Source organism: Nelumbo nucifera, chromosome 8 (assembly GCF_055504915.1).
Source record: "Nelumbo nucifera cultivar China Antique chromosome 8, China Antique-T2T, whole genome shotgun sequence".
NCBI lineage: Eukaryota > Viridiplantae > Streptophyta > Magnoliopsida > Proteales > Nelumbonaceae > Nelumbo > Nelumbo nucifera.
This window is the reverse complement of record NC_142656.1, coordinates 58,463,077-58,490,747: the sequence shown is the minus strand read 5'-3', so window position 1 is coordinate 58,490,747 and position 27,671 is coordinate 58,463,077. Positions and strand designations below refer to the sequence as shown.

At 38.2% G+C, this 27,671-nt stretch overlaps 1 protein-coding gene across 1 annotated transcript; it reads left to right on the top strand.

Annotated features, from left to right (window-relative positions):
• The first annotated feature begins 86 nt into the window (after positions 1–86).
• HCF173 (high chlorophyll fluorescence phenotype 173) lies at positions 87–27,263 on the top strand. The gene is made up of 13 exons (XM_010280110.3): positions 87–845; positions 1,209–1,421; positions 1,557–1,761; positions 15,290–15,365; positions 15,498–15,633; positions 15,739–15,843; positions 16,250–16,330; positions 25,008–25,097; positions 25,183–25,248; positions 26,377–26,433; positions 26,522–26,599; positions 26,685–26,732; positions 26,816–27,263. Exons 1-13 carry the CDS (start codon positions 306–308, stop codon positions 26,885–26,887), a joined length of 1,767 nt encoding a protein of 588 aa, XP_010278412.1. The 5' UTR covers positions 87–305; the 3' UTR covers positions 26,888–27,263.
• The last annotated feature ends 408 nt before the right edge of the window (positions 27,264–27,671 follow it).

Here is a 27,671-nt window from a genome sequence, read left to right as displayed (position 1 = left end):
TCAAAAATTTTCTCAATTGCCCCAAGATGCTTACAGTGATCTATCACATGACGCGTGTAATCAAATAAGAGGAGATGTAAAGTGCTGCGTGGCGCGTTCCAAACTCAGGCGCAATTTCTAAGACCAACGGTAATGCTTCACTTCAATTTTTGTGGTGGAGATAAAAGTTAACTACTTCGCGATCATGGCTGATGGCACCGCTGGTTTTCGAAATTTATCCACCAAACCCCATTTCAGATATTCGTCTGGAATGAAAAACCATCAAAAGAGGCGTGGTTTCACATATTTCGGAATTCAGCATCAAAATGACTGCTACAGCTCCTGCTTCTCCTCCTGCTTTTTGCAACAATCTGCACTATAATCAGAAACAGAAACCCGGGATGATCTCGTTCTTGTCTTCCACCTCCTCGTCTGCTTTGTCTTCCTCCGAATTCTTGGGTCTTTTCCTTCCCAGTCCCAATTCCAAGCGTTCGAAGAGCCGGTGGTGTGTCCACGGACAGACCTCCTTGGTTTTTCCCAGGGCCGAGATTGGTAAGGAGAAGAAGGTCGACGAAGATGATAAACAGCCATCGGTTTCCATCACACTTGATGATGTTAATCCGGTTGGACTAGGCCGTCGATCTCGTCAGATATTTGATGAGGTCTGGCGCAAGTTTTCCGAGCTGGGTCAGATTTCCAGGACCCGCACTGATGAGAGCCTTGACACAGTCCTCATCAGGGAGGGTCCCATGTGTGAGTTCAGCATTCCAGGGGCTCAAAATACCACCGTGCTTGTTGTAGGAACCACCAGCAGAATTGGTCGGGTTGTCGTCCGCAAACTGATGCTCAGAGGATATAACGTCAAGGTATTATGAATAACTACGTGTCGTTGTAATTTTAGGTGGAATTCTTTTGATAGAACAAAGCTTTGAATGTACTTTAGGAAGTTTATACAGCTAGCATATACTGTCTAATAAAAGTTTTGAATACAACAATCGGGCTATATTTGGGAGATAGAGATCATGCGAAATGATTTCTCATTTTTCTCTCTTGGCGTCCACATTTGTTCACTATGGATCCCGCATCTCGGGAAGATTGTGAGGACTGATTGACTCGCTTGTCCTCAACACAACACTTTGGGGTTTTGAATTCGGTGATAATTTACTCGAAGTAAACTATATATGTTGAGATAAGCACATTAAATTGTTTTGTTTGACCAATTGGAACAGGCTCTAGTTAGGAAAGCCGAACAGGAAGTGCTAGATATGCTTCCAAGATCAGTGGAGATTGTAATTGGGGATGTGGGCGAGCCCTCATCTTTGAAGACCGCTGTGGAAGGCTGCAACAAGATAATCTACTGTGCAACTGCTCGTTCCACCATCACCGGGGATCTCAACAGAGTTGATCATCAAGGGGTGTACAACGTTACCAAAGCATTTCAGGTTTGCTTCGTGAAAGCTTCTCTTTTTCTCCTTATCAAAGCTGGCATTGATTAGTCTATGTTTTGTTAGATAATATGCAAACTTGGAAAAGCATGGGATTAGTCCACGACGATTCTCATTTCTAGTCCTGTGCAGGATTACAACAACAGACTTGCACAGCTACGAGCTGGAAAAAGCAGCAAAAGCAAGCTCTTGCTTGCAAAGTTCAAATCTGCAGAATCATTGAAGGGTTGGGAAGTCCGCAAGGGAACTTACTTTCAGGATGTGGTTGCTGCAAAGTATGATGGAGGGATGGATGCTAAGTTTGAGTTTACAGAGACAGGAAATGCTGTTTTCTCAGGTAAGGCTTGTGGCACGCTTATATCAGGTTAACTAAGATATAAATCCTTTTCCATCAATTTCTTCTAATAAAGCAGTTCATGAATGCTTATTTGTTTTTGGGGTTGTTTGTGGTGTATCCCCTTGGTTTAGAGTTTCTGATGTATAGGATCGTTGGGTTGGCAGGGTGTGTGCCTTGTAGCTTCTTTTTCTGTCCCTTTTCCCTATTTCTCATTGGCAGCTTACCCTTGTATACAGGATTTGTTCTTTTCCTCCTAATTAACTTTTGTTACTTCAAAAGAATAAAAAAGAATCTATTGTAGGGAAAAGTAGATATATTTTAATCCCTTTTCTATTTCTTCAAATCACTGAATGTTGGACAACTTTGGAATAGGCTTCATGCCTCCCATTCCTTCCTCTTTATTTCAACAAAGGAAATATGACAATACATCCTTGATATATAGATCCAATAGCTGAGACAGCAGCCCCTCCTCAAGCTGGTACTTCAATATCAAGCATACACAGATTATGAAGTATTAGACAACTAATACTTTCAAACAACCTTGGTAAGTATTATCAGCCAGTTCACTCTCAATCTTAACAAATGGTAAGCATACATCTTTGCAACATCCCTTTCATGGACAGAGTGCCAATCTACCTTAATATGTTCATATGGTCATATTGGTGGACAACGTTGTGAGCAATACTAATTGCTTTGTTTTTTTTTTTTTTTTGAGAAAAGGTATGTATTGTATTAAAGAAAAAAAAACACTCCCACTCTACACAGTAAGAAACTGTTAGTACAAAATAACCACCTGTACAAAAAGTGATGCTCAAACATTAGAGCTCTTCAGGTAACACAAGATCTGTTGACCTTCTCACTGGAGACTAGAGCTCTTGAAGTAGTCTTCTAAGCCACAATATTCATAAGCTCCACGATACCTGGCTTTGGGCTTTGCCTTTACATTTGACACGGTCGCCACAAACTATTTTTTACTTCTCAAATTAACAAAATTTTCACTCCCAAATGTGCAATACCGTTATGTAGACCTCTTGTCTACAATGAAACTAGGCCAGTCCACATCAACATATGCATCTACTTTCATATAACAATTCTTGCAAAACAAGAATAATTTACCTGATAAGATCTTCAGGTAACACAAGATTCTATTTACACCATTGAGGTGGGTAGTACAAGGGCTATACAAAAGCAAAAACTGACTTACCATACTAATTGCATGAGGAATATCTAGTTTTGTAAGAGATAAATATATAAATTTACCACTAGTTTCTAGAACTGGCTAAGATCTTCAATTGGATCACTAGTGAATATTCTAATCATCTAGCTTCAAGTTAGGTTCAAAAGGAATTTCTATTGGCTTAGAACTAAGTTTATTTGTCTGGTCAAAAAATGTTTCTATTGAGATATAAAAAATTACAAGGAAATACTTTAGGAAATCAAGATCAATTTCAGCCACTCCATGAGACATTGCTCTATATTCAGCTTCAGCACTAGACCTAGCCACCACATTCTGCTTTTTGCTTCTCCATGTGACTAGGTTTCCTCCCACAAAGGTATAGTAGCCACTGGTAGACTTCCTATCATCCAGTGATCCTGCCCAATCTATATCAGTATACACTTCAACCTTTAAATGCCCGTGCTTTTGGAACAATAAACTTGCACATGGGAATTTCTTAAGATATCTGAGAATTCTTTCTGCTCTAGGTGGGTGGTCTTAGGGGCATGCATGAATTGACTAAGAACACCCACTACAAGCAATGTCTGGCCGAGTGGAGAGATATAACAGTCTTCCTACAAGCCTCTAAAATTGCTTCACATCTTTGATGAATTCACCTTGACAATCACTTAATTTGTGATTAGGATCAATAGGAGAATCAACGGGCTTCACTCCCAATTTTCCTGTATCATATAATAGATCTAAGACATACTTTCTCTGAGAAATGAAGATACCCTTTTGTGAGCTGGCAACTTCAATTCGAAGGAAGTATCTCAAAGAACCTAGATCTTCCACCTCAAACTGAGTAGCAAGAAATCTCTTCAATTTTTGAATTTCATCTTTCCAATCACCAGTTAAAACTATATCATCAACATACACTATTAGGGTTGCAATTTTCCCTTCCCCTCTTTTCGTAAATCATGTATGATTGGATTGACATTGCTTGTAGCCTCTTTGCCAACTACATGGAATCTGCTGAACTAGGCTCTTGGTGATTGTTTCAGGCCGTATAATGACTTCTTCAACTTGTACACCTTTTGTTCATTACCTTGAGCCCGTAAACTAGGGGGTTGTACCATGCACACTTCTTTTTCTTCAAGATCACCATTTAGAAATGCATTCTTGATATCCAGTTGGTGAAGGTCCCAATCGAAGTTAGTATCTAAAGAAAAAAAACCCTAATGGAGTTCACCTTGGCAACTAGTGCAAAAGTTTCTGCATAATCCACCCCATACACATGAGTGAACCCTTTTTCCACTTAACGAGCATTATACTGCTTCATTGTGCCATCAACCCTATGTTTTACTATAAATACCCATTTACATCCAAGTGGTTCCTTCCCCTCAGGAATATCCACCAATTCCCATGTACCATTTTTATGCAATGCATTAATTTCTTCCTTCATTGCATCTGTCCATTTAGGCACTGAGAGAGCTTCTGCAACATTCTTAGGAGTAGGAATAGGAACACTGTCAATGGAAGAAAGGAATCCCTGAAAGGAAGGTAAAATGTTTTCATAAAACAAAATGGGAAATGGGGTGCTTAGTGGTGCAAGACCTAACACCCTTCTGGTGAGCAATAGGAAGGTCAAGACTAGAGGTATCAATAGCAGTAGGGTCAAAAATATCAATGGGAACTAAGGTACTTGGCTGGGTAGGATCTGTCCCCAGAGAATTTGATGGCATTGGTGGTACAACTTCTTGATGCTCCAAACTCTTGAACTTGGTTGGCCTTTGTGACGATGACAAAAAACATGAAAGGGAGGAGGATCAAGAAGAAGAGGGAGCTGAATCTGAGGCAGAGGAGGAAGCTAAACCTGTTTTTCCTCATGCCTACACTCCCCCCTTGAGGAGAAACATGAAAGAGAGTTTCACTTTCAAAAAAGGAGACATTCATAGAAACATGATATTTTTGAGAGATGGGATCAAAGAACTGGTACTCCTTCTGAGTTGTAGGGTACCTCAAGAAGATGCAAGGAATAGCACGAGGATTCAATTTCCCACGGGTGGGTGACAGGGTTTGGACAAAATAGTGACAACCAAACACACAGAGAGGAATAGACAAAAGAGGAGCCTTGGGAAACAGAAGCTGATGTAGAGCATTGCACTCTAACCATCGACAGGGCATGTGATTAATGAGATAAGTAGCACAAAGGATAGTCTCAAGCCAAAAACGTTTGGGGATACTCATATGAATCAATAATCCCCGAGCCATTTCAAGAAGGTGGCCGCTCTTTATTTCAGCTAAACCATTTTGTTGTGGTGTTCGGGCACAAGAGCTACGGTGGAGTGATCCACGTGAACCAAAGAACTCTGTGAGATCATTATGAAAGTACTCTTTGGCATTATCAAATTGGAAGATTTGGATTTTGGTTTGAAATTGGGCGAAGGTCATTCTTTAGAAATCTTGGATAATTTTTGGTACTTAATCCCTAGTTTGCATGGGATACACCCATATGTACCTAGAGTAGTCATCAATAAAGGCAATAAAATACTAGCCACTTTCAGATTGTAAAGTAACTGGGCCTCAAACATCATAATGAATAGTATGGAAAGGAAATTCAGATTTATTATTTTTTCAAGAAAATGAGTTCTACAGTGTTTACTCAACTGACAAGTTTGACATATAAACTCCGATACTAACACTAACTTAAACAACTCTGGAAACACAATCTTTGAGGATTCAAAGGATAAATGACCAAGACGACTATGCCATAAATATGCATGACTCTTAGACTCTGTGATTGCAAGACCAGCCTTATTCTCTAGGAAGTAGGCACCATCCACCATACGTTTTCTACCAATCATCTTCCTTGAGGCCAAATCCTGAATCACACAATAAGAAGGGAAGAAGGCTACTGAACAGTTTAATGAATTGGTGATACTACGAATGGAAAACAAATTGATAGGGAATTGTGGAACATGTAAAACATTAGAAAGGGTAGGTAGGACCAAAAGCAAGAGAAATGGTTCCTTGACCAGCTATGGTAGAGAATGAATCATCAGGCAGTCTCACTTTATCTCTTCTAGAGAGAAGATGATAGGTCCGATAGTAAGTAGACTTACTAGTCATATGTTTTAACGCTCCAGAATCAATTATCCAAGGAGAGTCAGAGGAATGAGACGATACATGGAGAGTTGTGGCAGAATTACCATATGTAGACACATATGAAGTTGATGGAGGAGCATCCATCTGATGAATTGCCCTACCATAAAGTTCTAAATGGTCACGGAAGGAATTAATGATATCCACCCTAGGGTCAGAACTAGAGGTGTATGTCTGAGCCGTAGTATTTGTTGGGGGCTGGTTTTGCTGAGTAGCCATGTTTGCTGTAGTGAGCTTTCTTGAACCTTGCTGTCCTAACTTGTTATTCAGATCTGAACCCTGTTTCTTACTCAATTCCTGAGCCCATTTCGGCTTCCCATGAAGGTCCCAACATGTGTCACGAGTGTGCCAAGACTTGTGGCAATGGGTGCACCATAATTTTTCTTTGTCATCCACCCTTTTTTGAGAGTCTCCCTTCTTAAAGGGATTTCCCCCATCTGTAACAACACTTCCTTTTGCTGCTAATACAACTGCATCTCCCCAAAATTATTCATCAGATTTCTAATACTTTCCTCTAATTGTACTAGAGCATATACCGCTTGGACAGATGGGAGATCCTTGCTTCCAAGGATCTGTACTCTAATGGATTCAAGCATAGGGTTCAGGCCAAGGAGAAGGGAAAAGAATCACTGCTGTGAAACAAGAGACTTATACGCTTTGGCATCTTTGTCACACTTCCAATCTACACTCTGATAGTGATCCAACTCCTCGAATAGTACACAGAGAGACTCCTCTCCCCCTGCTTACAAGGAGGATTCTGCTTGTAATTGATAGATTTTTTCATAGTGGCGTAATTCAGAATTGGTTGACTCTCTTGTTCCCAAATCTCCTAAGCTGTTTCAGCCCACATAAAATTTCTTATCACCTGAGGTTGCATAGACACTAAGAGCCATGACATTACCATGCTGTTTTCCTGGTTCTATTTGTCATGTTCAGCACTCCCAGAATTAGGATTTTTAATTCTTCCATTTATATATCCTATCTTTCCCCTTGCAATAATGTATAACCTGATCCCCTTTGACCGTTCTAAGTAATTGAAACCATGAAGAGGTATGACAGCCATAGGGAAGAATAAATCCATACCCCCACTCAGTCCATTCTGCATTGAGGAAACACCAGATGTGGCAGAATCTTCACTATTCATGATAACTGATTCGGATCACACTCAAAAGAGTTCCAAAAAACCTAGAAAAAAAAACAGTCCAACCTGTTTCCCTTTCACACACTATATTATTTCTAAAAAAGAAATGAATACTGCACCAGGAAACTAGAGACGTCCACTTTTTAGTTTGAATAGAGTCCTCCAATCACCAAAGGAAAAAATGTTTTACTGCTGTTACGGCACCTACAGATCATCACCGACTTACAAACTAACCACTGGACTGCTGTCACAGCACACACAGGTCATCTTCGACCTACAAACACACTACAAAGCTGCTGTCACAGCACACACAGGCATGGTTTAAAGTATTGATACGATACGCCCCGTATCGGGCGTATCGTATCGTATCTTTTGAAAAAGATACGGTCCAAAACGCCTGTTTCCAGGTGTTTCGGACCCCCAACTTTTTTTTAATAATAAAAAACACGTTTTAAGCTTCCAAAAAAACCAAACTTTGAAAAAAAAAACTAAAAAAAAGGTGTTTCGGCCGTTTCTAAGTACCGATATGATACGGCCGAAATGCTTATCATTTTGATACTTTGAACCTTGCATACAGGTTACCTCCAACCTACAACCACCACAAGGTTCACTCGGTCCTACAAAAAAGGAAGGTACAGGTGCTAATCACCTCACATAAGTTGATTGATCCCCTTGCTTTGGTTCTGCCCTGATACACGATCAGGAAAAATAATAAAAAAGGAAGAGAGAAACTTCTGAGATCAGTCCAAAGATCCACCTTGGTTCTTCAGAGAAAAAATCAGCAGCAAGTGAAGGGAGAAGACAAAAGAGTTCTTTCTCGATCTCCTTTCAGATCAAATGGGCCTGCTCTGATACCATATTATCCAGAAGAGGAAGTGAAGAGAAGAGAGAAGAGAGAAGAGAGAGGAGAAAATAGAGATCTGTGAGCAAAACTCAGTGCTGGTGGCGCCAGATTTTTAGGTATTTATATTAGGGTGACCATAACATAATATAAAAGAGGGGGAATTACAATAGTACCCCTGTGATAATAAACAGAAAGAAAAACAAAAGATAAAAAGCCTTTTAACACCCAGAAGTACATCAATAACAATTAATCTAAAGTCGAAATAACTATGAAAAAGGTATAAAAACATAAGAAATGACCACTGTTAGAAATTAATTAGTTTCTTATTGTATTAGGTGGTAGGGTATAAGAGTCTTCTTACTTTTATTTCTCTTTTGTTTGTTATTTAAGTAGGGGTATTTTAGACATTGTACACAGCTTGTTATTTTATTAAAAGAGGGGTGACAGTTCGAGGAAGTCAGTTTTCTCTTCCTCTCTCCTACAACGCTATTTTGTTCTCTCTTCTTCTCTTCTAATCTCAGCCCAGATCAATTCTACAACTTTTCTTTTATTTTCCCTTACCTTTTTTCTTTGTTTTAGGGAATGACCAAGTTTGGGGGATAGCTGGCAATTAGTGATTAGTGTTATCAAAGGTCAACTAGTCAGTTGAGGGCCAGGCCAATTGCATCATTAAATTTTTACTCAATATTCATGATGCAATCACCTAGAATGACTAAGCATTTTCTAGGTCTACTAGCTGATAAATGACTAGGTTAACTAGTCGAACACAAAGTTATTTAAAGCTTTATTTTCTTGTGTTTATCTCTAGTTAAACTAATATAGTATATATTCTGATTTTTTTTTTATATCCACACTATTTATTCAAGTATCTATGGTGGAACATAATTGTCTAATTGTATCTAAAGTAGAAGGCATTAAACAAAAGACCAAGGTGGTAAAGAGGTTCATTTAAGTTTTTCTCCTGTCAATGGTGTGATGGTCTGTGGTTGCCACAAGCAAGGGATACATCAAATAATCAAAGCTTACACTCTTTCTTCGAAAGGCAGAGGCTCTAACTCCATATCCTAGTCTATCTGGCACAACTTTTTAATGTTTGCCAGTAGAGGTGACGCAGCGTGGAAGCAATGAGAACCGGAGCTGGCTATGCAAGCACCGGGCGTTCGCTAGCACCTAGCGAATAACACGATTTCTCTAGGAGAGAGAAAAGGTGGCGAAAATAGGAAGAAGAGAACTTGAAGAAATTCTGAAATCTGAAGTATGAAATTGATGAATAACTTTGGGAAAATAGCAGTATTTATAATACATTTGGGAATTGTAAAAGAACTAGGAAAGAACATGAATCTTGATCTTGATCTTGATCTTCTTGGGTTGTCTTGATAAGGTCGAACCCTCTTGGAATTCTTGGGCTTGATCTTCCACCGTCCGATCTCCCTTGATCTTATCCATGCATGAATCTTGGATTATCTAGAATTCTTGAATTCTTGATGGATCTTGAATTCTTGAATTTTGATAATTCTTGAATTCTTGAATTATCTTGGGATAATCTTGAATTCTTGAAATTATCTTGGAAGAGTCTTGATAAGCTTGGATTCTTGATAAGTCTTGGAGTCTTGGAAGAGTCTTGATGGATCTTGAATTATCCTTCCTTGGCTTATCTTGGACTCTTGGCCTTATCCTAGGAGCTGCCGCCCCTAGGAGTGAGATGGGCCTTGGGATGGGCCTCCATCATTCTCCCCCACTTGGAGAGAACTCGACCCCGAGTCGTGATGAGGATAGGCAAGTGTTATCTCTGGCAGGTACCGGTGAAGGTCAGCAACGTTAAAGGTCTTGGATATACCCATATGATCTGGTAGGTCCACTATATAGGCATTATCATTAATCTTCTTCACAATCTTGTATGGACCATACTTCCGAGGCTTCAACTTGTTGTAGGTACCTACGGGAATTCTTTCCTTCCTTAAGAAGACCATAACCTCATCACCTACATCAAACACTTGAGGTCGGCGGTGCTTGTCTGCGGCCATCTTGTACTTGGCGTTGGATTGCTCTAGCTTCTGCTTCACGGCGTCTTGGACGGACTGGATTTGTTCTGCCATCTGCTCTGCTGAGATACTGGCGCTGGGTACCTTGGGTAGTTTCACTAAATCCAGTGCATGGTTAGGGACCTTCATGTACACGATGGAGAATGGGGATCTGCCTGTAGAACTATGCACTGCATTGTTATAGGCAAACTCAGCCTGGGCTATGGCGAAATCCCACTGTTTCGGCCGTTCCCGGCATATGCTGCGAATTAAATTCCCTAAGGTTCGATTTACCACTTCTGTTTGTCCATCTGTCTGCGGATGGGCTGTACTACTGAAATTAAGTGATGAATCGAACAACCTTCACAGGGTCATCCAAAAGTGACTGAGGAACCGTGTGTCACAATCTGAAGTGATGGTCTTGGGTACCACATGTAAGCGAACAATCTCCCTGAAAAATAATTTGGCTGTTGCGAATGCATCTGCTGTTTTCTTGTATGGGAGGAAGTGAGCCATTTTTGAGAATCTATCAACCACCACCAAGACGGAGTCCATGTTCCTCTGGGTCTTTGGCAAGCCTAGAACAAAATCCATGGACAAGTCTTCCCATATAGCAGTAGGAACGGGCAGGGGCATGTAGAGACCTGTGTTCTGGGTTTGTCCCTTAGCTGTCTGACAAACATAGCACCTGCTTAAGATGGTAGAGACGTCCCTTCTCAATTTCGGCCAGTAATATCGCCCCTTAATAGCTTCTATTGTTTTGTCCCTTCCCAAGTGTCCTGCTAGTCCACCCCCATGCAAATCCCTGATGATCTTTTCGCGGAGGGAGGTGCAGGGGATACACAACTGTTCCCCTTTCATAAGGAACCCGTCATAAATAAAGAAGTCTTCTGCTGACTGCTTATTCACACATTTCTCCCATACCTGTTGGAAGTCTTCATCTTGGGTATATAAGTCTCTTAGGCACTCAAAACCCACAATCTCAACGCTGAGGGTCTTGATGAGAGCTACACGCCTACTAAGTGCATCAGCCACTTTATTTTGCTGTCCTGTCTTATACACAATTTTATATGGGAACTTGTCTAGAAAAGCAGACCATCTGGCATGTAAATCACTCCTTAATTGCTTTTGCCCACTAAGATATTTTAGGGCCTGGTGGTCAGTATAGAGAACAAATTCTTTTGCAATTAAATAGTGTTCCCATGTTTTCAAGGCTCTTATCACAGCATAAAATTCCTTGTCATAGGTAGACCACTTTCTCCTGGCTTCACATAATTTTTCACTAAAGAAAGCAATGGGCCTTTTCTCTTGGGACAATACAGCCCCTATGCCAACTCCACTGGCGTCACATTCAACTTCAAATAATTTGTTGAAGTCTGGTAAGGCAAGAACAGGAGCAGTACATAACCTTTCTTTTATGAGAGCAAAACTTTGCTCTTGTTCTTCCCCCCATTGAAATTTCCCCTTTTTCAAGCATTCAGTAATGGGAGCCATGATACTACTAAAATTCTTAATAAAACGCCTATAGAAGGTTGCCAACCCATGAAATCGCCTGACATCTGTGACAGTGGATGGGGTTGGCCACTCCCTAATGGCTTTCACCTTTTCCTCATCTACTTTCACACCATCCTTGCTTATAATAAATCCCAGGAATAATAAATTATCATTCATAAAGATGCATTTCTTCAAATTAGCATATAATTTATTTTCCCTCAATGTTTTCAGGACCTCCCTTATATGTCCCACATGCTCAGTGATAGATTTACTGTATATCAAAATATCATCAAAATAAACTACCACAAATTTACCAATGAAGGGGCGCAATACCTGGTTCATCAGCCTCATGAAAGTGCTGGGTGCGTTGGTTAGTCCAAAGGGCATGACCAACCACTCGAACAAGCCATCTCTAGTCTTGAAGGCTGTCTTCCATTCATCTCCGGGATGGATCCTGATTTGATGATATCCACTCCTGAGATCTATTTTTGAGAAAACTACAGCTCCGCTTAGTTGGTCCAGCATGTCGTCCAGCCTAGGAATGGGAAATTTGTACCCAATGGTGATCTTGTTAATGGCCCTGCTGTCGACACACATTCTCCAACTACCATCCTTCTTAGGTGTTAACAAGGCAGGTACTGCACAAGGACTCGTGCTGATTTCAATGTGTCCCTTTTTCAATAATTCTTCTACCTTTTCTCGTAAAATTTCATTCTCCTTGGGACTCATCCTGTAATGTGGGAGGTTAGGTAGACTAGCACCTGGAACAAAATCAATATGGTGCTGTATATCTCTCATGGGAGGGAGTTCATTTGGTAACTCCTCTAGAACTACATCATTAAATTCATCTAGTAGTCCCTGTATTTCAACTGGAATTGTATTTTCATCATTAACATCTTCTCCTTTTACTACTAACAAATGTATCTCATGAGTATCCTTACATTCTTTAACAAATTCAGCATGATGATGGGTGATGGTAAGGAAATTTTTCTCATGTGCCCTTGGAGTATTTGTAATACTTTTTTCTGCTATGGGTAACAAAGTATAGCGTGTACCTTCTTTTTCAAGTTGGTAGGTATTCTTCCTACCCATGTGCCTTGCATCTGTATCAAATTGCCAAGGCCTCCCTAATAAAATATGGCAAGCATCCATATCTACAATATCACAATATGCTTCATCATGGTACTTACCAATTGAAAAAGGTACCTTGCAGCGTTCTTCCACTCGTACGCCGCCTCCTTCCTTGATCCACCCAATTGTGTATGGGTTGGGATGTTTTTCAGGAATCAGCTGTAATTGTTGGATGACATCCCTGCAAATAATATTTTCCTGACTACCACTGTCAATAATTAAATTAAATAATTTTCCCTTGACAGTGCATCTGGTGCGAAATAATCTGTGCCTTTGAGAAGTATCCTTATTTTTCTGGGACAACATTAATTTTCTTACCACACAAGTATACTCCTCATGTTCATATGGACCCTCTTCATCCTCCCCATCAGGTCCACAATATATTTCTTCCTCAATATCTTCTTCCTCCTCCCTTTCTACCATATTAACTGCCTTCCTCCTGGGACAGTCACTGGATCTATGTCCAATCTCATTACATTTAAAACATTTAATAGGAGTAGGCCTTGCATAAGGGTTACTGGGTTTAGGAGGGTTGGAAAGATTACCTCGAGTATGTCCTCCTGTAGTAGCCTTACCGGCGTTACTTGTACTTGCCGGGTGAGAAGGTTGTACTGCCGGAACTGATTTGTTTCTGTCGACAGTTGCCAGTCTGTTGTCGCTCCCGCTGTACCGGCGATAATTATCACTGCGTGCCTTGTCCTGGAACATTAATTCTGCTTTCAAGGCTAGGTTCCTTGCTTCCTGCACACGAAGAACCATCTGTACCCCAATTTTATCTCTGATAGACGGTCTTAAACCGCTTAGATAATGGGCTGCCTGCTGGTTATCACTTTCAGATAATTGATTTCTTTCAGCTAATCTCAAAAATTCAGATGTATATTCATTAACACTACGAGAACCCTGCGCACACCTCTGATAAGATTCAAACATATATTGCTCATAGTCAGGAGGTAAGAATCTACCTCTGATCAATTGTTTCATGCGCCTCCAAGTTCAAACAGGTCCCCTTCCTTCTCTCATCCAAGTCTCTCTCATCCGTTCCCACCAAACAGATGCGCCTCCCTTTAATCGGAAAGCTACTAATTTTACCCTTCGTTCCTCTGGTATTTCCATGTAATCAAAGAACCTATCGACTTCTGTGATCCAATCCAGAAGTCCCTCTATACCAAGATCTCCACTAAAAATAGGAATATCTACCTTGAGTTTAAATTCATCATTATTCCTACGGGGGTTGAAATTACCTTGATTGTGCCAATTTCTATCGTTTCTGTCGTTGCCGGGAAGAACTGGAGAACCACCAAATTCGAAATCATCATCACTGTCGTCGTCAAGAACTGGGCGTTGGGACGCAGTAGCGACGGGTGGTCTGTCGTGGTCGTCTCCTGCGATCTACTGTGGATTTTCCCGGATTCGTGGGACAACCTCCCGTAACAAGGTTTGCAGTTGTTCAGTCACCTCTGCCAACTGCCGTTCGATGTTACGTGTGGCTGTACGCTGCTCTTCGATTGATCTCCAAACAGCTGGGAACCCCTGATCCCCGTCACGGGGTGGGTTGCGACTGCTACCGTCTGGGTTGGACATGACTGGGCGAATTCCCTGCTCTGATACCACCTGACGCAGCATGGAAGCAATGAGAACCGGAGCTGGCTATGCAAGCACCGGGCGTTCGCTAGCACCTAGCAAATAACACGATTTCTCTAGGAGAGAGAAAAGGTGGAGAAAATAGGAAGAAGAGAACTTGAAGAAATTCTGAAATCTGAAGTATGAAATTGATGAATAACTTTGGGAAAATAGCAGTATTTATAATACATTTGGGAATTGTAAAAGAACTAGGAAAGAACATGAATCTTGATCTTGATCTTGATCTTCTTGGGCTGTCTTGATAAGGTCGAACCCTCTTGGAATTCTTGGGCTTGATCTTCCACCGTCCGATCTCCCTTGATCTTATCCATGCATGAATCTTGGATTATCTAGAATTCTTGAATTCTTGATGGATCTTGAATTCTTGAATTATCTTGGGATAATCTTGAATTCTTGAATTATCTTGGAAGAGTCTTGATAAGCTTGGATTCTTGATAAGTCTTGGAGTCTTGGAAGAATCTTGATGGATCTTGAATTATCCTTCCTTGGCTTATCTTGGACTCTTGGCCTTATCCTAGGAGCTGCCGCCCCTAGGAGTGAGATGGGCCTTGGGATGGGCCTCCATCAAGAGGACTATAAAGTAAATCTTCAATCTCATTTTTTCTTTCTTTCTTTATTTATTTGGCCAACTAGTTGATGCATAGGCATAGCATCAACAAGAGAGGCCAAAATGACTAGTCATCGTTTAATTGCATTGACAATATTGTTGTGATTAGGTTAGTTTGACAAAAGTTGCGAGGGAGAAGAGAAAAAAATAAGAATGAAATTGGGAAAATGTGGAATAGGCTTCATGCCTCCTATTGTCTACTCTTTATTTTATCGTAATAATATAGAAAGTTACAATAGCTACCCTTGCTATACTGTTGCACAATTCATCCTTGATATATAGACATAATAACTCCGAAAACAATATTTAACACCTTTTACCACTCTAGGATATGTCTTTACTAGAGGAGGATATGTGGAACTGTCAAAAAAGCTTTCACTTCCACTAGGTCGCACTCTTGACAGGTATGTCTACATTCATGAATTTATCCATTTATATCTGTAGTATGAAGCTGGTATATCTTCCATTTATTTATAAACGCAACATTAAAAACCCTGCCATGCTTTCTATAACATTAATATATCTGAAATGGTTAGGTATGATGGTTTAGTCCTCTCTTTCGGTGGAAATGGAAGATCATTTGTTTTAATTCTTGAAGCTGGTCCTTCAGCAGATACTACTCAAAGCAAGATGTATTTTGCCAGAATTAGCACAAAAGTGGGCTTCTGTAGGGTGAGGATTTGTTTCCCAGAAAATTATAACTTTCGGTTCAGTTAGTGGCATCATTAATAGGGAAGTATGAAATCTAATTCTTCATTTTCTTTCTGCATTTTTCAGGTCAGAGTGCCATTTTCGTCCTTTCGCCCTGTGAAACCAGATGATCCACCACTAGATCCATTTCTTGTTCATACTTTAACTGTACGTTTTGAGCCAAGAAGACAGGTTTGTAGAATACTTGACTGATCTGCAAAACATAGGACTAGAAATCATTTCAAAAGTCCATATGTTCTTTTCTTATGAAGTCATCAAATGATTATTCACCTTTTTGTAAACATTTATTTTTCTTCTGAAAAAAAAAACAAGTATTTCTTGGCATTCAAGGGGAAGAGCATTTCATTCAGTCTATTATGATGCTATTTTTATTCATTCATTTGTATAAATTTAGAGATAACCCAGTAAGGTTGGCCTTGGAAATTTCACAATGAAATGCAAACATGGATGGTTCTGACATTGAGTCACATAAGTAGATAGTTTTACTTGTTATGAAAAGAATATCCATCAGAACTCTAGTTTGAAGGTTAGATTGACTCTATCAGATTCTTCTGATTTTATTACACTCTTTCTTCAGAAACCTACTGAAGGACCTATGGGAACCAAGCAAGATCTCAGAAGCTTTAAACTGATATTGGAATATATAAAAGCATTGCCAGTAAGTGTTACATTATGCTTTCCATTATATTGTTGTTTGATGATAATTATTAACTGTTATATTTTTGTAAGATCATTTTTGTCTCAGATTAATTCATTACTTGTTTGAATTAGTGCATCTGTATGGATTATTGATGCCAAAATTTGGAACAGAATGTCTCTTTCTTTTCATTTGGCCTATCGATAATTTGTACTAGGTAAATACGTACAAGTTCATTCTCCACTAGGTCAGTCAGGTGGTATATCATGTGAGTTTCAAACTAGACATTCTCTCTCTCTCTCTCTCTCTCTCTCCTTTGATTTTGTTGGACCAGTAAAGGTAATAGGGTTATAAGATTTTATAAAGTATTTTGAATCATTGGGTTGTTGGAAGAAGGGCTGAATGGGTCTGGTTTTAGGAATTATACAGTTTAATGTAAGCTTTCTGCAGTAGTTCTTCTGGGAACATTGTAGGATTAATCAAGTAAAGTCCTATTTATTTTACTGTGATAAAAACTTCATGGCCTACCAGATAAATAGAGTGGTTATTGTTTGGTTGATTCTGATAGTCAGGGTGTTAAGATCGTCTACCCTAGCTAAAGGCAAATCTTTTGGTAATCATCCTGGAGTTGTAGGCGGAATTGGTGATGGTCCCAATTTCTAAATAGCAATTGTTAAGTCGCATGGAACCAATTTCCTAACCGTAACTGTAGGCAAATCTTTTGGTAATCATCCTGGAGTTGTAGGCGGAATTGGTGATGGTCCCAATTTCTAAATAGCAATTGTTAAGTCGCATGGAACCAATTTCCTAGCAAGTTCCCAGCCCATCAAAATCTATTTGAGCAGAAAGAGGAACTTAGGTTATCTCACTGGGAGAATTCAAAAACCAAGTACTGCACATACAACTTATGAGAAGTAGGAGCATGAAAATCTAATAATTATTGTCTTGGATACTAAATTCTATGTGACCTTAGATTAGCAGGGATCTTCTTTTCTTTGACATGGATGCTTAGATTTGGGAGAAAGTGACTTATACCCACTTGTAGAGAAAGAATGTTGCAAGGATCTATTAGCTTCAGAAGGAGATTATATCCTTTTATTAGTGGGAAATGAGCCTTGATACATATTTTTCTACTTTACAAGACATGTTGGAGGAATCTGATCACTGTCAAGTCCTAATATGGTATGATCAGAGGGATGTGGAATATCAGATCTTGCCATCGTAAGATAAATAAAAGGAAGGAATAGGTGGAGATAAACAAGAGGAAGGAATACCTACAGATTCCAAAGAGGAAGATTCTTGCAGTGGAGGTATAAGGGACTATATCTTTGGTTGGACATTTTGCTTTTTCCTTTGATACACCAATCTTCTCCCAAATAGAGGGTTGATCAAGAAAGAATGATAGATTAACATCAAAATGATGTAATAAGAGAAATTCTCAAGAAACACAGCATGTCAGTAGATGTGGATATGTTGATGAAGAGTTGGATCATAATACATGTTCTTTATTATCTATAACCTACGAAGGCACAATTGGCTGCATATGGAGACAGATTTGTCTTCTCATGTTGCGGTAGATGAACAAAAAATAATGCAACCAAAAACATACGAGATGGAGTTGCTAGTAATATGGTGGTAAAGAAATACAAATGGTGATGTATGGTTAAAAACAAAGATAGAAGATGATTAATTAGATAAACAATAATGAATATAAATTTAACCTAGAATGTTTTAGTAGCCTAAAAAATCTTGTAGTAGTGCATCTGCAACCTCTAAAATGTGCTTGTTCTTCCCTTTCAATAACTCATTTTGGTGTGGTAAGAGAGCGATGGTGTAATCCCAAAGTTTTCAAGGTAATGTTTAAACACGGAATCAATGTATTATCCCCATGAATTGTAGTGTAAGCTTTTAGCAAAGAATGAATTTCAACTATAGCCTGGTCCAAAAATAATAAAACACTATTTATTTATTTATTTTTGAATAAATCCAAGTATATTTCATCAATAAATAAAACAAGGTATTTGAGTCTAACTAAAAAAGTGGTGGGCCCTAAACATCACTATGTTCAGTATAAATGGAGCAGAAGACACACTAAAATGCAATGGAAAGGTAATTATTTCTCTTACTGATGCATGTGGTTATAAGAAAATTTTAAGCAAGTCTCAGAGAAAGAAAGTGAAAAAAAGGGGTCAGATGGTAGACCTACAAAATGCATCATAAACTAGAAAAGAATTGACTCATTGGACATTCAAACCTTGTTTGAATTTACCAAAATTTGATGACAATAGACTTATAGTCAAATTCTACAAATTGGCTAATGGACCTCGCTGGAATTTATATTGGTTCCTCTGATTACTATTTATAGTAAGATTCATAATTATTATTTATAGTAAAATCACGATGTACTATTTTTAGTAATTTTTGATTCTTTATATTAAGTTAGTTTCAGTAGAATTAGAAAGTCATAAAAATGTTCTAGTTTGAAAAGGTAGTTTCTACTTCTTTGGAAGTTTGAATACAGTTAAAAGTTTAGTGAGTTGTGTCGAGAATGCTTGGTGTGTTACTGTTCACACCAAGAGATTTTTCATTAATCATCTTGAGCAAAATTACAAAGGGTCACTTGAATAGGCTCCCAAATATAAACATACATAAAAGGACAAATTCCCTTGTATCTCAACACTCCCCCTCAAGTTGAGCATAGATATTTGTCATGTCCAGCTTGTTCAAATTATTGTCGAGCTTTGATTTGGGGACACCTTTAGTAAGACAATCAGCCAATTGATCTTCAAGCCTCACAAAAGGTAAACAGATCTCTCCACTAGAAACTCTTTTTCTAATGAAATGTCGATCAACCTCTATATGCTTTGTACGATCATGTTGAACAGGATTGTGGGCTATGTTTATGGTAGCTTGATTATCACAATATAATATCATTGGAGTTTTAATATGCACTCCCATTTCTGTCAACAAGTTCTTCAGCCACAACAATTCTGAGACTCCATGTACCATAGCTCTGTACTCTTCCTTTGCACTAAATCGAGCCACAACTGATTGCTTCTTACTTCTCCAAGATACAACATTACCACCCACCAAGGTACAATAGCCAAAAGTAGACCACCTATCATCAATAGAACCTTCCCCATTAGCATCAAAATAGGCCTCAACCTTTAGATTCCCATGACTAGAATACAACATCCCCTTTCCTAGACATCCCTTCAAATAGGCAAGTATTCCATTCATTGCTTGCATATCAGATGATCTGGGCTTGTCCATGTATTGGCTGACCACACTCACAGCATATGATATATTTGGTCTAGTTAGACACAAGTAGAGAAGGCGACCAACAAGTCTTTGATATACACCTTTGTTAGGAAGGACATCTCCATCATCAACTCCCAAGTCCCAACTTTTGATTGGAATCAATTGGAGTTTCAGCTAGTTTACAATCCAATTTTCCTACCTCTTGAAGTAGATCGAGGACATATTTCCTCTGAGAAATATAAATGCCCCTCTTTGACCTTGTAACCTCAATCCTTAGGAAATACCGGAGATTTCCAAGATCCTTAATTTTGAATTCAGTAGTAAGGAAAGACTTTAGTTCAGCAATCCCATAGATGTCATCCCCTGTGATAACAATATCAACTGACAACATCAGTTGTAGGAATCAACATACAAAAAGGAGTCCAATCTTCACTAACACTCTCCCCCTGGAGAGAAGGACAAGAGACAGAGAAGAAGGGAGTATCAAAGAATGTGACATCTTTGGACACATACCTTTTTTCTAGAACAAGAATTATAACAACACCACCCTTTTTGGACTGAAAAATATCCTAAGAAGACACACTTGATAAACTTTGGATCAAATTTCAACCTAGAAGGACTCATGGCATGGACAAAGCAGACACACCTAAAAACTTTGGGAGGAAGATGGAAGGTATCCTCATTAGGAAAAAAGATGGAAGGTATCCTCATTAGGAAAAAGAAGATGATGAGGAGATTGGAGATGAAGGGTTTCCGAGGGAAGTCTGTTAATAAGATATACAATTGTTTGAGCAGCATCCCCCCAAAATTGAGTTGGGACATGCATATGGAATAACAAGCCTCTGGCAACTTCAATCACATGTTTGTTTTTCCTCTCTAATACCACACTTTGTTGGGGAGTACGAGGGTAGGAACTCTGGTGAATCACTCCTTTCTCTTCAAGGAATGTTTGTAAGTGCTTCTCAAAGTACTCCTTGGCATTGTTAGATCTTATAATCTTGATATTCTTCTCAAATTGTGTCTCCACCATACTAAAGAAGCCTTTTACAATTGAAGGAACTTCGTCTCGGCTCTTCATCAAATACAACCAAGTATACCATTAGTAATCATCAACAAAGAGAATGAAATATTTATAGCCACCTATACATGGAATAGAATAAGGTCCCCAAACATCAGTATGTATTAAATGAAAAGCAGCATTGCTTCTTTTGTTACTTGCAAAATATGTGGTTCTACATTGCTTTGATAGTTGTCAGACTTCACATTGTAGACCAGAACTAGACAAGGACTCAAATAGACTAGGAAACAAAAACTTTAAAGAACCAAAAGACGCATGCCCAAGATGGTGATGCTACAATTTCAATTGACTTAGTTTCTCATCATGAGAGGACTTAGATTGACACATCAATCCTAAATTTGGAGACTGATCAAGAAGATAAACTCCATCAACTTCATGTCCATTGCCAATCGCCTTCCCCATACTTAGGTCCTAAAAGACACAATGAGATGGAAAGAAGGTTACAAACAAATTATGAGACTTTGTAAGAGAACTAACAGATAAGAGATTTCTATGCAATTGTGGAACATGGAGTACAGATAAGAGATTTCTATCCAACAGTAGATGAACTCTCAAACACCTTTCCCACAAGGTTAGACACGAACTACAACAGTAAAACCTGGAAAAATAGGTACTAGTGAAAAAACAGGGGAAGGAAAAAATTTCCCAAAAATGTTTTAGGGCTCCAAAAAATCCGGGACTACTTACTGCAGTCCCAGGGGTTTACCACAACTCAAACACAAGAGGTTTCAATAGAAACCACCCCACCATACGAGCATGCAAGCCCTAAACTCTAGATCTGTATTTTTTGCCCATTTTCATCCAAAAAATCCAAGAAAAATCTAAAACAGCTTCAAACCACCATGAAACCTATACCAAAATTCCCCTAAAATCAGGGTGAATCAACAAGCATTAAAAACCCATAATGATGTCTTTGGCTGTACGGAAGCTGACATCAACCAGTGGCGTATTGACATTAGCAGGCCTGTTTGTGAGTCGTGGCTAACAGTAGATGGTTTCCTTGATCATACAACTCTCTGTTACCAAGTTAAAAGTTTAATTGTGTTGAGAATGCTTGGTATGTTACTGTTCACACCAAGAGACTTTTCATTAATCCTCTTGAACAAAATTACAAAGGGTCCCTTGAATAGGTGCTCAAATAAAAACATGCATAAAAGGACATAAATGTCCTTACACTCTCAATAAATACAAATAACAGTTAAGAGTAAATTTGGAAGTTGTTTTAGGTCTATAAAAGGGTGTCAATAGATTCTGTAGGGAGCACTCGTATATTATTTTATTAAATTGGTTTCTTGTCCAGCTAAGGAGGGCAAACAAAAAGCTTGAGCGTATGGACTGTTAGACAACAAATGAGGGAAATACTTTACCTAGAAAGGAAAGCTGGAGTAACATTCAAGTGGGTAAGATCTAGCCAATACTGTGGCTGATATGATGGCAAAGCAGGGGACCTTCAGGGAAAACCTTTTTTGTTCTATGCTGTAAGGTTTAATATTGGATGGGGCCAACACTCATACTCCAAGTGGTTGACAGTGTACATGATTAACTATCAAGTCTAATGAAAGTTACTGTAGTCATTGAAGAAAAGGTGGAGAAGCAACTTTATATTCCCAGTAAAGTTCAGCCACTACTAGAAGAATACAAGGAAGTTATGGACATTGACTGATGGATTGCCCCCTATAAGGAGTATCCAACACCACATTGACTTAGTTCCCAGTGTTAGTTTACCCCACTTGCCACATTATAAGATGAGTCCTAGGAAGCATAAAGAGTTGCCGAGATAGGTTGATGAACTACTAAGAAAGGGATTTATTCAAGGATCAATGAATAAATGTGCTCTACCTGCCTTGTTGATGCCAAATAAGGATGGATCATGGATAATATTTGCAGAAGTTGTGTCATCAACAAAATACTTACCTCAATTAGATGATATGTTCGACTTGCTTCACGATGCTAAGGTGTTTCCCAAGATTGATTTGAAAAGTGTTATGCATCTTTTAAGATGCAAGATGGTCTTTATGAGCGCCCTTCTAAAGAAGTTCATATATAAAAATCTGGGGAAGATATTAAAGACTCTACAACAAGAACTACTTTATGAAAACATGAAAAAGTGTCATCTTCTAACAGATTGGCTGCTGTTTTGGGGATTGTGGGTTCAGTTGGCATACGTGTTTATGACAGTAAGGTGGTAACAATTAATAGTTGGCCTACACCCACTGCTATTTGATAAGTGCAAACTTTCATGGTCCAACATCATTCTATAGGTGCTTCATCAAAGATTTCAGTACCATAAAGAAAGGAAAGTTTACATGGAGGAAAGAAGTAGAAAAGAGCTTCTATATGCTTAAGGAGAAGCCATTCACAACACCAGTTTTGGCTATGCCATGTTTTGGGAAGCTGTTTGAGCCTGAGGTGGAATGTGATGCATCTAGTGTTGGTATAGGAACAATTCTCGACCAAGAACAAAGGCTTGTGTCTTATTATAGTGAATAACATTATGAAGCACAAAGGAGATACAACACTTATGACTAGGAGTTGTATGAAATGGTACAAGAACTTCAACATTGGTATAACCCTTACCAATCCCAACAGCACCATATGAAGATGTAAGCATGGAGCCATGGGCCTTGTGCTTGGATTGCCAAGATAAGAGGTATATATTCTTGTGGTGGTTTGATAGGTTTTCTAAAATGACACATTTCATCTGTTGTAAGAGTATAGGTTGATAACTCATGGAGTACCCAAACTTCTGTAGTTGAAAACCTTTTTAGTTGAATTAGGAGTTATTTTTGATAGTCCCATGAAGCTGTTTTGTGATAATCTTGCACCATTAAAATTGTCAACTATCCAATTCAGAATGGTTGTAAAAAGCATATAGAAGTTGACAGGCATTTTATACATGAATAGGTAACTAATGGAGAGATCTAACTACTGTCTATGAAGTCAGGTGACCAGCTATCTGATTGTTTGACTAAGGCATGCCTCGATTTAGTTGGAAGTTAACTTATGCAAACTAGGCATGCATAATATCTACATGTAGCTTGAGGGAGAGTGTTTAGAGGCATCAACGTAAGGGAAATTCTATCTCATCTTATTTTATACTAACAGGGTTGCTAATTTGTAACTTTCACATGTATTAGTATAAATATCAAAGAAAGGGTCACGGCCAACACTTTAGGCCCCTCTTTTAATTTTTCCTCTATTTTCTCTTCTTTCTTACTTCCTTCCTCCTTCCTTTCTTTGTTCATATTTGACATTTACAAACTGCAAGTGTTCATACTATATAAATCTCGGTAGAAATGTTCTACCCTACATTTATGTGTTTTCAATAGGTTGCCCTTATGAATTATGAGGGACTTGAGAATAAATACATGAAACTACAAGACTGTTGAACAGATAAAAAGTAAATAACAAATAGAAGGTGCACCAACTACTCTTCACTTTCTCACTCCCACTACTGTATCAAGCCAACAGAAATAGTTTTTTCACTTATACTCTTATTAGCTGTAGCAAAATTATAGGCTGAAAGGCCTCTGTATCATGGAAAACCTGGAATGTGATTGAGGTCAAACAGTTTGGCTACCTCCTCATCTTTAGTCTTACAATTTATGATTGTCTTAAATTATGTTCATCAGTTCCTTTCCTTCCAAATACTCTAACAAACTGCAAAGGGGATGACACTCTATGTGAACTTCACACTGTGCCCAAGAAAATATAAATTGAAAGAAGGTCTGCAGAAGAGTGCTATTTTCTTCTTCAGTGGATAGCTGAAGTGTAGATTTAAATATCTTGGGATAAGTTCATTAAAGAAAAAACAGTAAGAGAGTAATTGTGATGTGAAGGGAGTCTCTGGAAGCATGCTATTTTCCTCTTCAGAACTCTTAGTGTGTATGTTATTGATTAACTTCAAGGGTGAAAATGCTTTATATGAAAGAAGTTGTTTAGGATCTTCATTTTAGTTTTACTTTTAGCTCAGTTGTTTTCTTTCACTACTGCATCTGCTTTCTTGTTCTCACTGTTTAGTTGTCTGTGAAAATTCTTGCAATCAATGAACCAAATATCTCAACTGAGTTAAATTTGATAAATAAAAAACTAGTAAGAGAGAATAATTATGATATGGGGTGTCTGCTGGTGATATTTTCCTCTCCAGAACTCTTTGTATGAATCTTACATTATAAATTTGAAGGATGAAAATACCTTATATCAGCACTTTCTTAGTGTTGTTTAAGATCTTTATATTAGTTTTTCTCTTGGTTCATTTGTTTTCTTCTCATAACTTCTCCAACTTATTGTAATCGCTGTTTAGTTATATGTAGATTTTCTACTTTATCCTTGTTTGAGTGAGGTATTGGATGTTTGCAGAGTGGACAGGAAACAGATTTTATTCTAGTTTCGTGTACAGGATTAGGAATTGAACCTAGCAGAAGAGAACAGGTTCTTAAAGCTAAGAAGGTTGGTGTTTCAACTTTTTGACTTAGGAATTGTTACATCAAGTTCATGAATTTCTGAGTCATCTACATGTTTGAACCTTTACCAGGCTGGAGAGGATTCACTTAGAAGATCAGGCCTTGGTTACACCATTGTTCGCCCTGGTCCTCTACAGGTATATCCTGGAAGCCTTGTTAAATTTCTTAAGAATAACTTGGGAACATGATATCAGTAGATTCATAAGAAGTTTTGACCATCTGAAAACTCAATGATTTTCAGATGATAGAGAGTTTGCTGCCTAAGTTCTGGATTACTGAATTATTAAATATTGGGGAAATAAGATTACTACTGTGTATCTGAGCAATAGTTTCATAGTAGATGATTCTATTTTATCATCATAACTTTGTATTTCTTAGACTTAACTGAAATTCTTGTTTTTCAACTAGATATTGCTTTCTATACATAACTTTACCTGCCTGCCTTTCATTCATTTTTCCTGGAAACAATTGTTGCATTATAATTCATAAATACAACAGTATTTATTTGGTCCGTGTTCCTTGTCAAAGCACATCTCCTGGATGCTGTTGCCGAGCAGATGGTAGCATGCCTACCTAATATGGTCTTTTTTTTTCTTTTTTAATTTTACAATGACAATGTATCTGACCCCAAATATTTTGGATAAAGGTTGAATGATAGAAATACTAAAGAGAATTTATTTGCCTGTTTTCTTCGGGACCATCCCATAATATCATTCAACAGAATAGTAAACAAAATGAAGAGTTACAAGTCTCTAGGAATATTGAAGAATCATTTAAAAGACACCATAGTCCAAGTAAAGAATTTATTATTTCTATGTTGTTCAAAAAGGCTTATTTTGTGTGAAGTTCTTCTTTCTCATCAAAATAACAGTTGAAAGAAGAATGAATGGAAGCTAACTGCAGAATGCATTAGAGAGGTTCGATAAAGGCTAGCAATGGTTTTTCTTATTACTAGGTTAGATTAAGGCTAGTAAACTAAACAACTTAACAGTAAATGAGAGTTATGCCTTTGTAATCTGTGTGTGTGTTCTTCTTTGTACATATTTTCATGTACTTTTATTGTTTAATGAAATCTGTAATCTTTCCTCTCAAAAAAACCTAACAGTAAGTTATTGTTAATCGATAAGATAAATTATCCAGTTTTCAGATCATGGAGGATTAAATTAAAGGAAGGTTCAATAGACTGTATTATTCATTTCATCTAGTTTTGTTTCTGCAAGAAATGTAAAATCTTTGTGCCACATAAACACTTTCTTTTTTTCCAGGAAGAGCCTGGTGGACAACGTGCTCTTATCTTTGACCAAGGGAACAGGATTTCTCAGGTAAGAGTGGATGTTCTTCCACATTAAGTGGATTGGTAAATAGTTCTATTCGTTCAAGCATCAATGTTAAACTAATCTTTCAATGCAGGGCATCAGCTGTGCAGATGTAGCTGACATCTGTGTTAAGGCATTGCATGATTCAACTGCAAGGAATAAGAGCTTTGATGTGGGTATTTTCTGTTCATTCCATTTTCTAGTTCAGTGGTCTATTAATTCTGTTGTGGGGCTGAGGAATTAGTGATTTTGACCAGGTATGTTATGAATATGTGGCAGAGAAAGGGAAGGAGCTCTATGAGCTGGTAAGGAATACGTTATTAGCTTTATGTATCAAGTTTGAATAGTATTTAAATGGCAGGATTCTGAGATGCCTCACTTGGTGCAGGTGGCACATTTACCTGACAAAGCAAATAATTATTTGACACCAGCACTATCAGTTCTCGAGAAGAATACTTGACTTCCTCTGGCAATTTTATTCGTTGCATCTTAATTCTTTCAGAGATCTTCTTGAATAGAAGTCCCAATTTTTCACAGCACTTTTGTGGCTATTTGTGTATGAGCTTCATGTATATTTTCCTCCAGAAATTGGATCTTTCAAAATTCCACCTTATGCATGCCCACGACGAGTGGATCAGCAAAATGTAAATCAGGTGATAAGAAGAAGCACATCCCCTTGATCAGTCTCCATTCAGTATATGATGAAAGACTGTTTCCTTCTTCCCATGCTGAGTAAAATGATGGAGGAATGCTCTGTAGTTTTAACAACTATGTAAAGAGAAAACTGCAATGGTTGTAAATTAGTGTAGATATATATTGAAATTTTTTTCTCATAACCCACTTTGGTAGTCCACTAGTTGGCATTTACAAGATCTTTCTTTTTTTTTTGAAAATTGGCATTTACAAGATCGATATACTTAATTCAACCAATATTGTATAGGTATCATTGGAAACTACAATTGTAAATAGAAAAAAAAAGTAATTATAACAACAGAAACAGTAGTCAAGGCTGTCCAGCAAGTTTTCTAATTGGTTGCATTCTGAATGATCCAAGAAACTTTAATAGAGCGAGTTAGTTTAGGGCTCAAAAAGGACCTTTAGAGTTCCTTTGCTCATTGTAGATTAAATAAAATAATTAGAGGGCCATTATTAATTAAAAATAGTTCCAATGTGTTATTGGAATAGACTTGATATGTTACGTGAAGTTCAATACATGATAATTTTAGGTGATCAACAATTTTAAT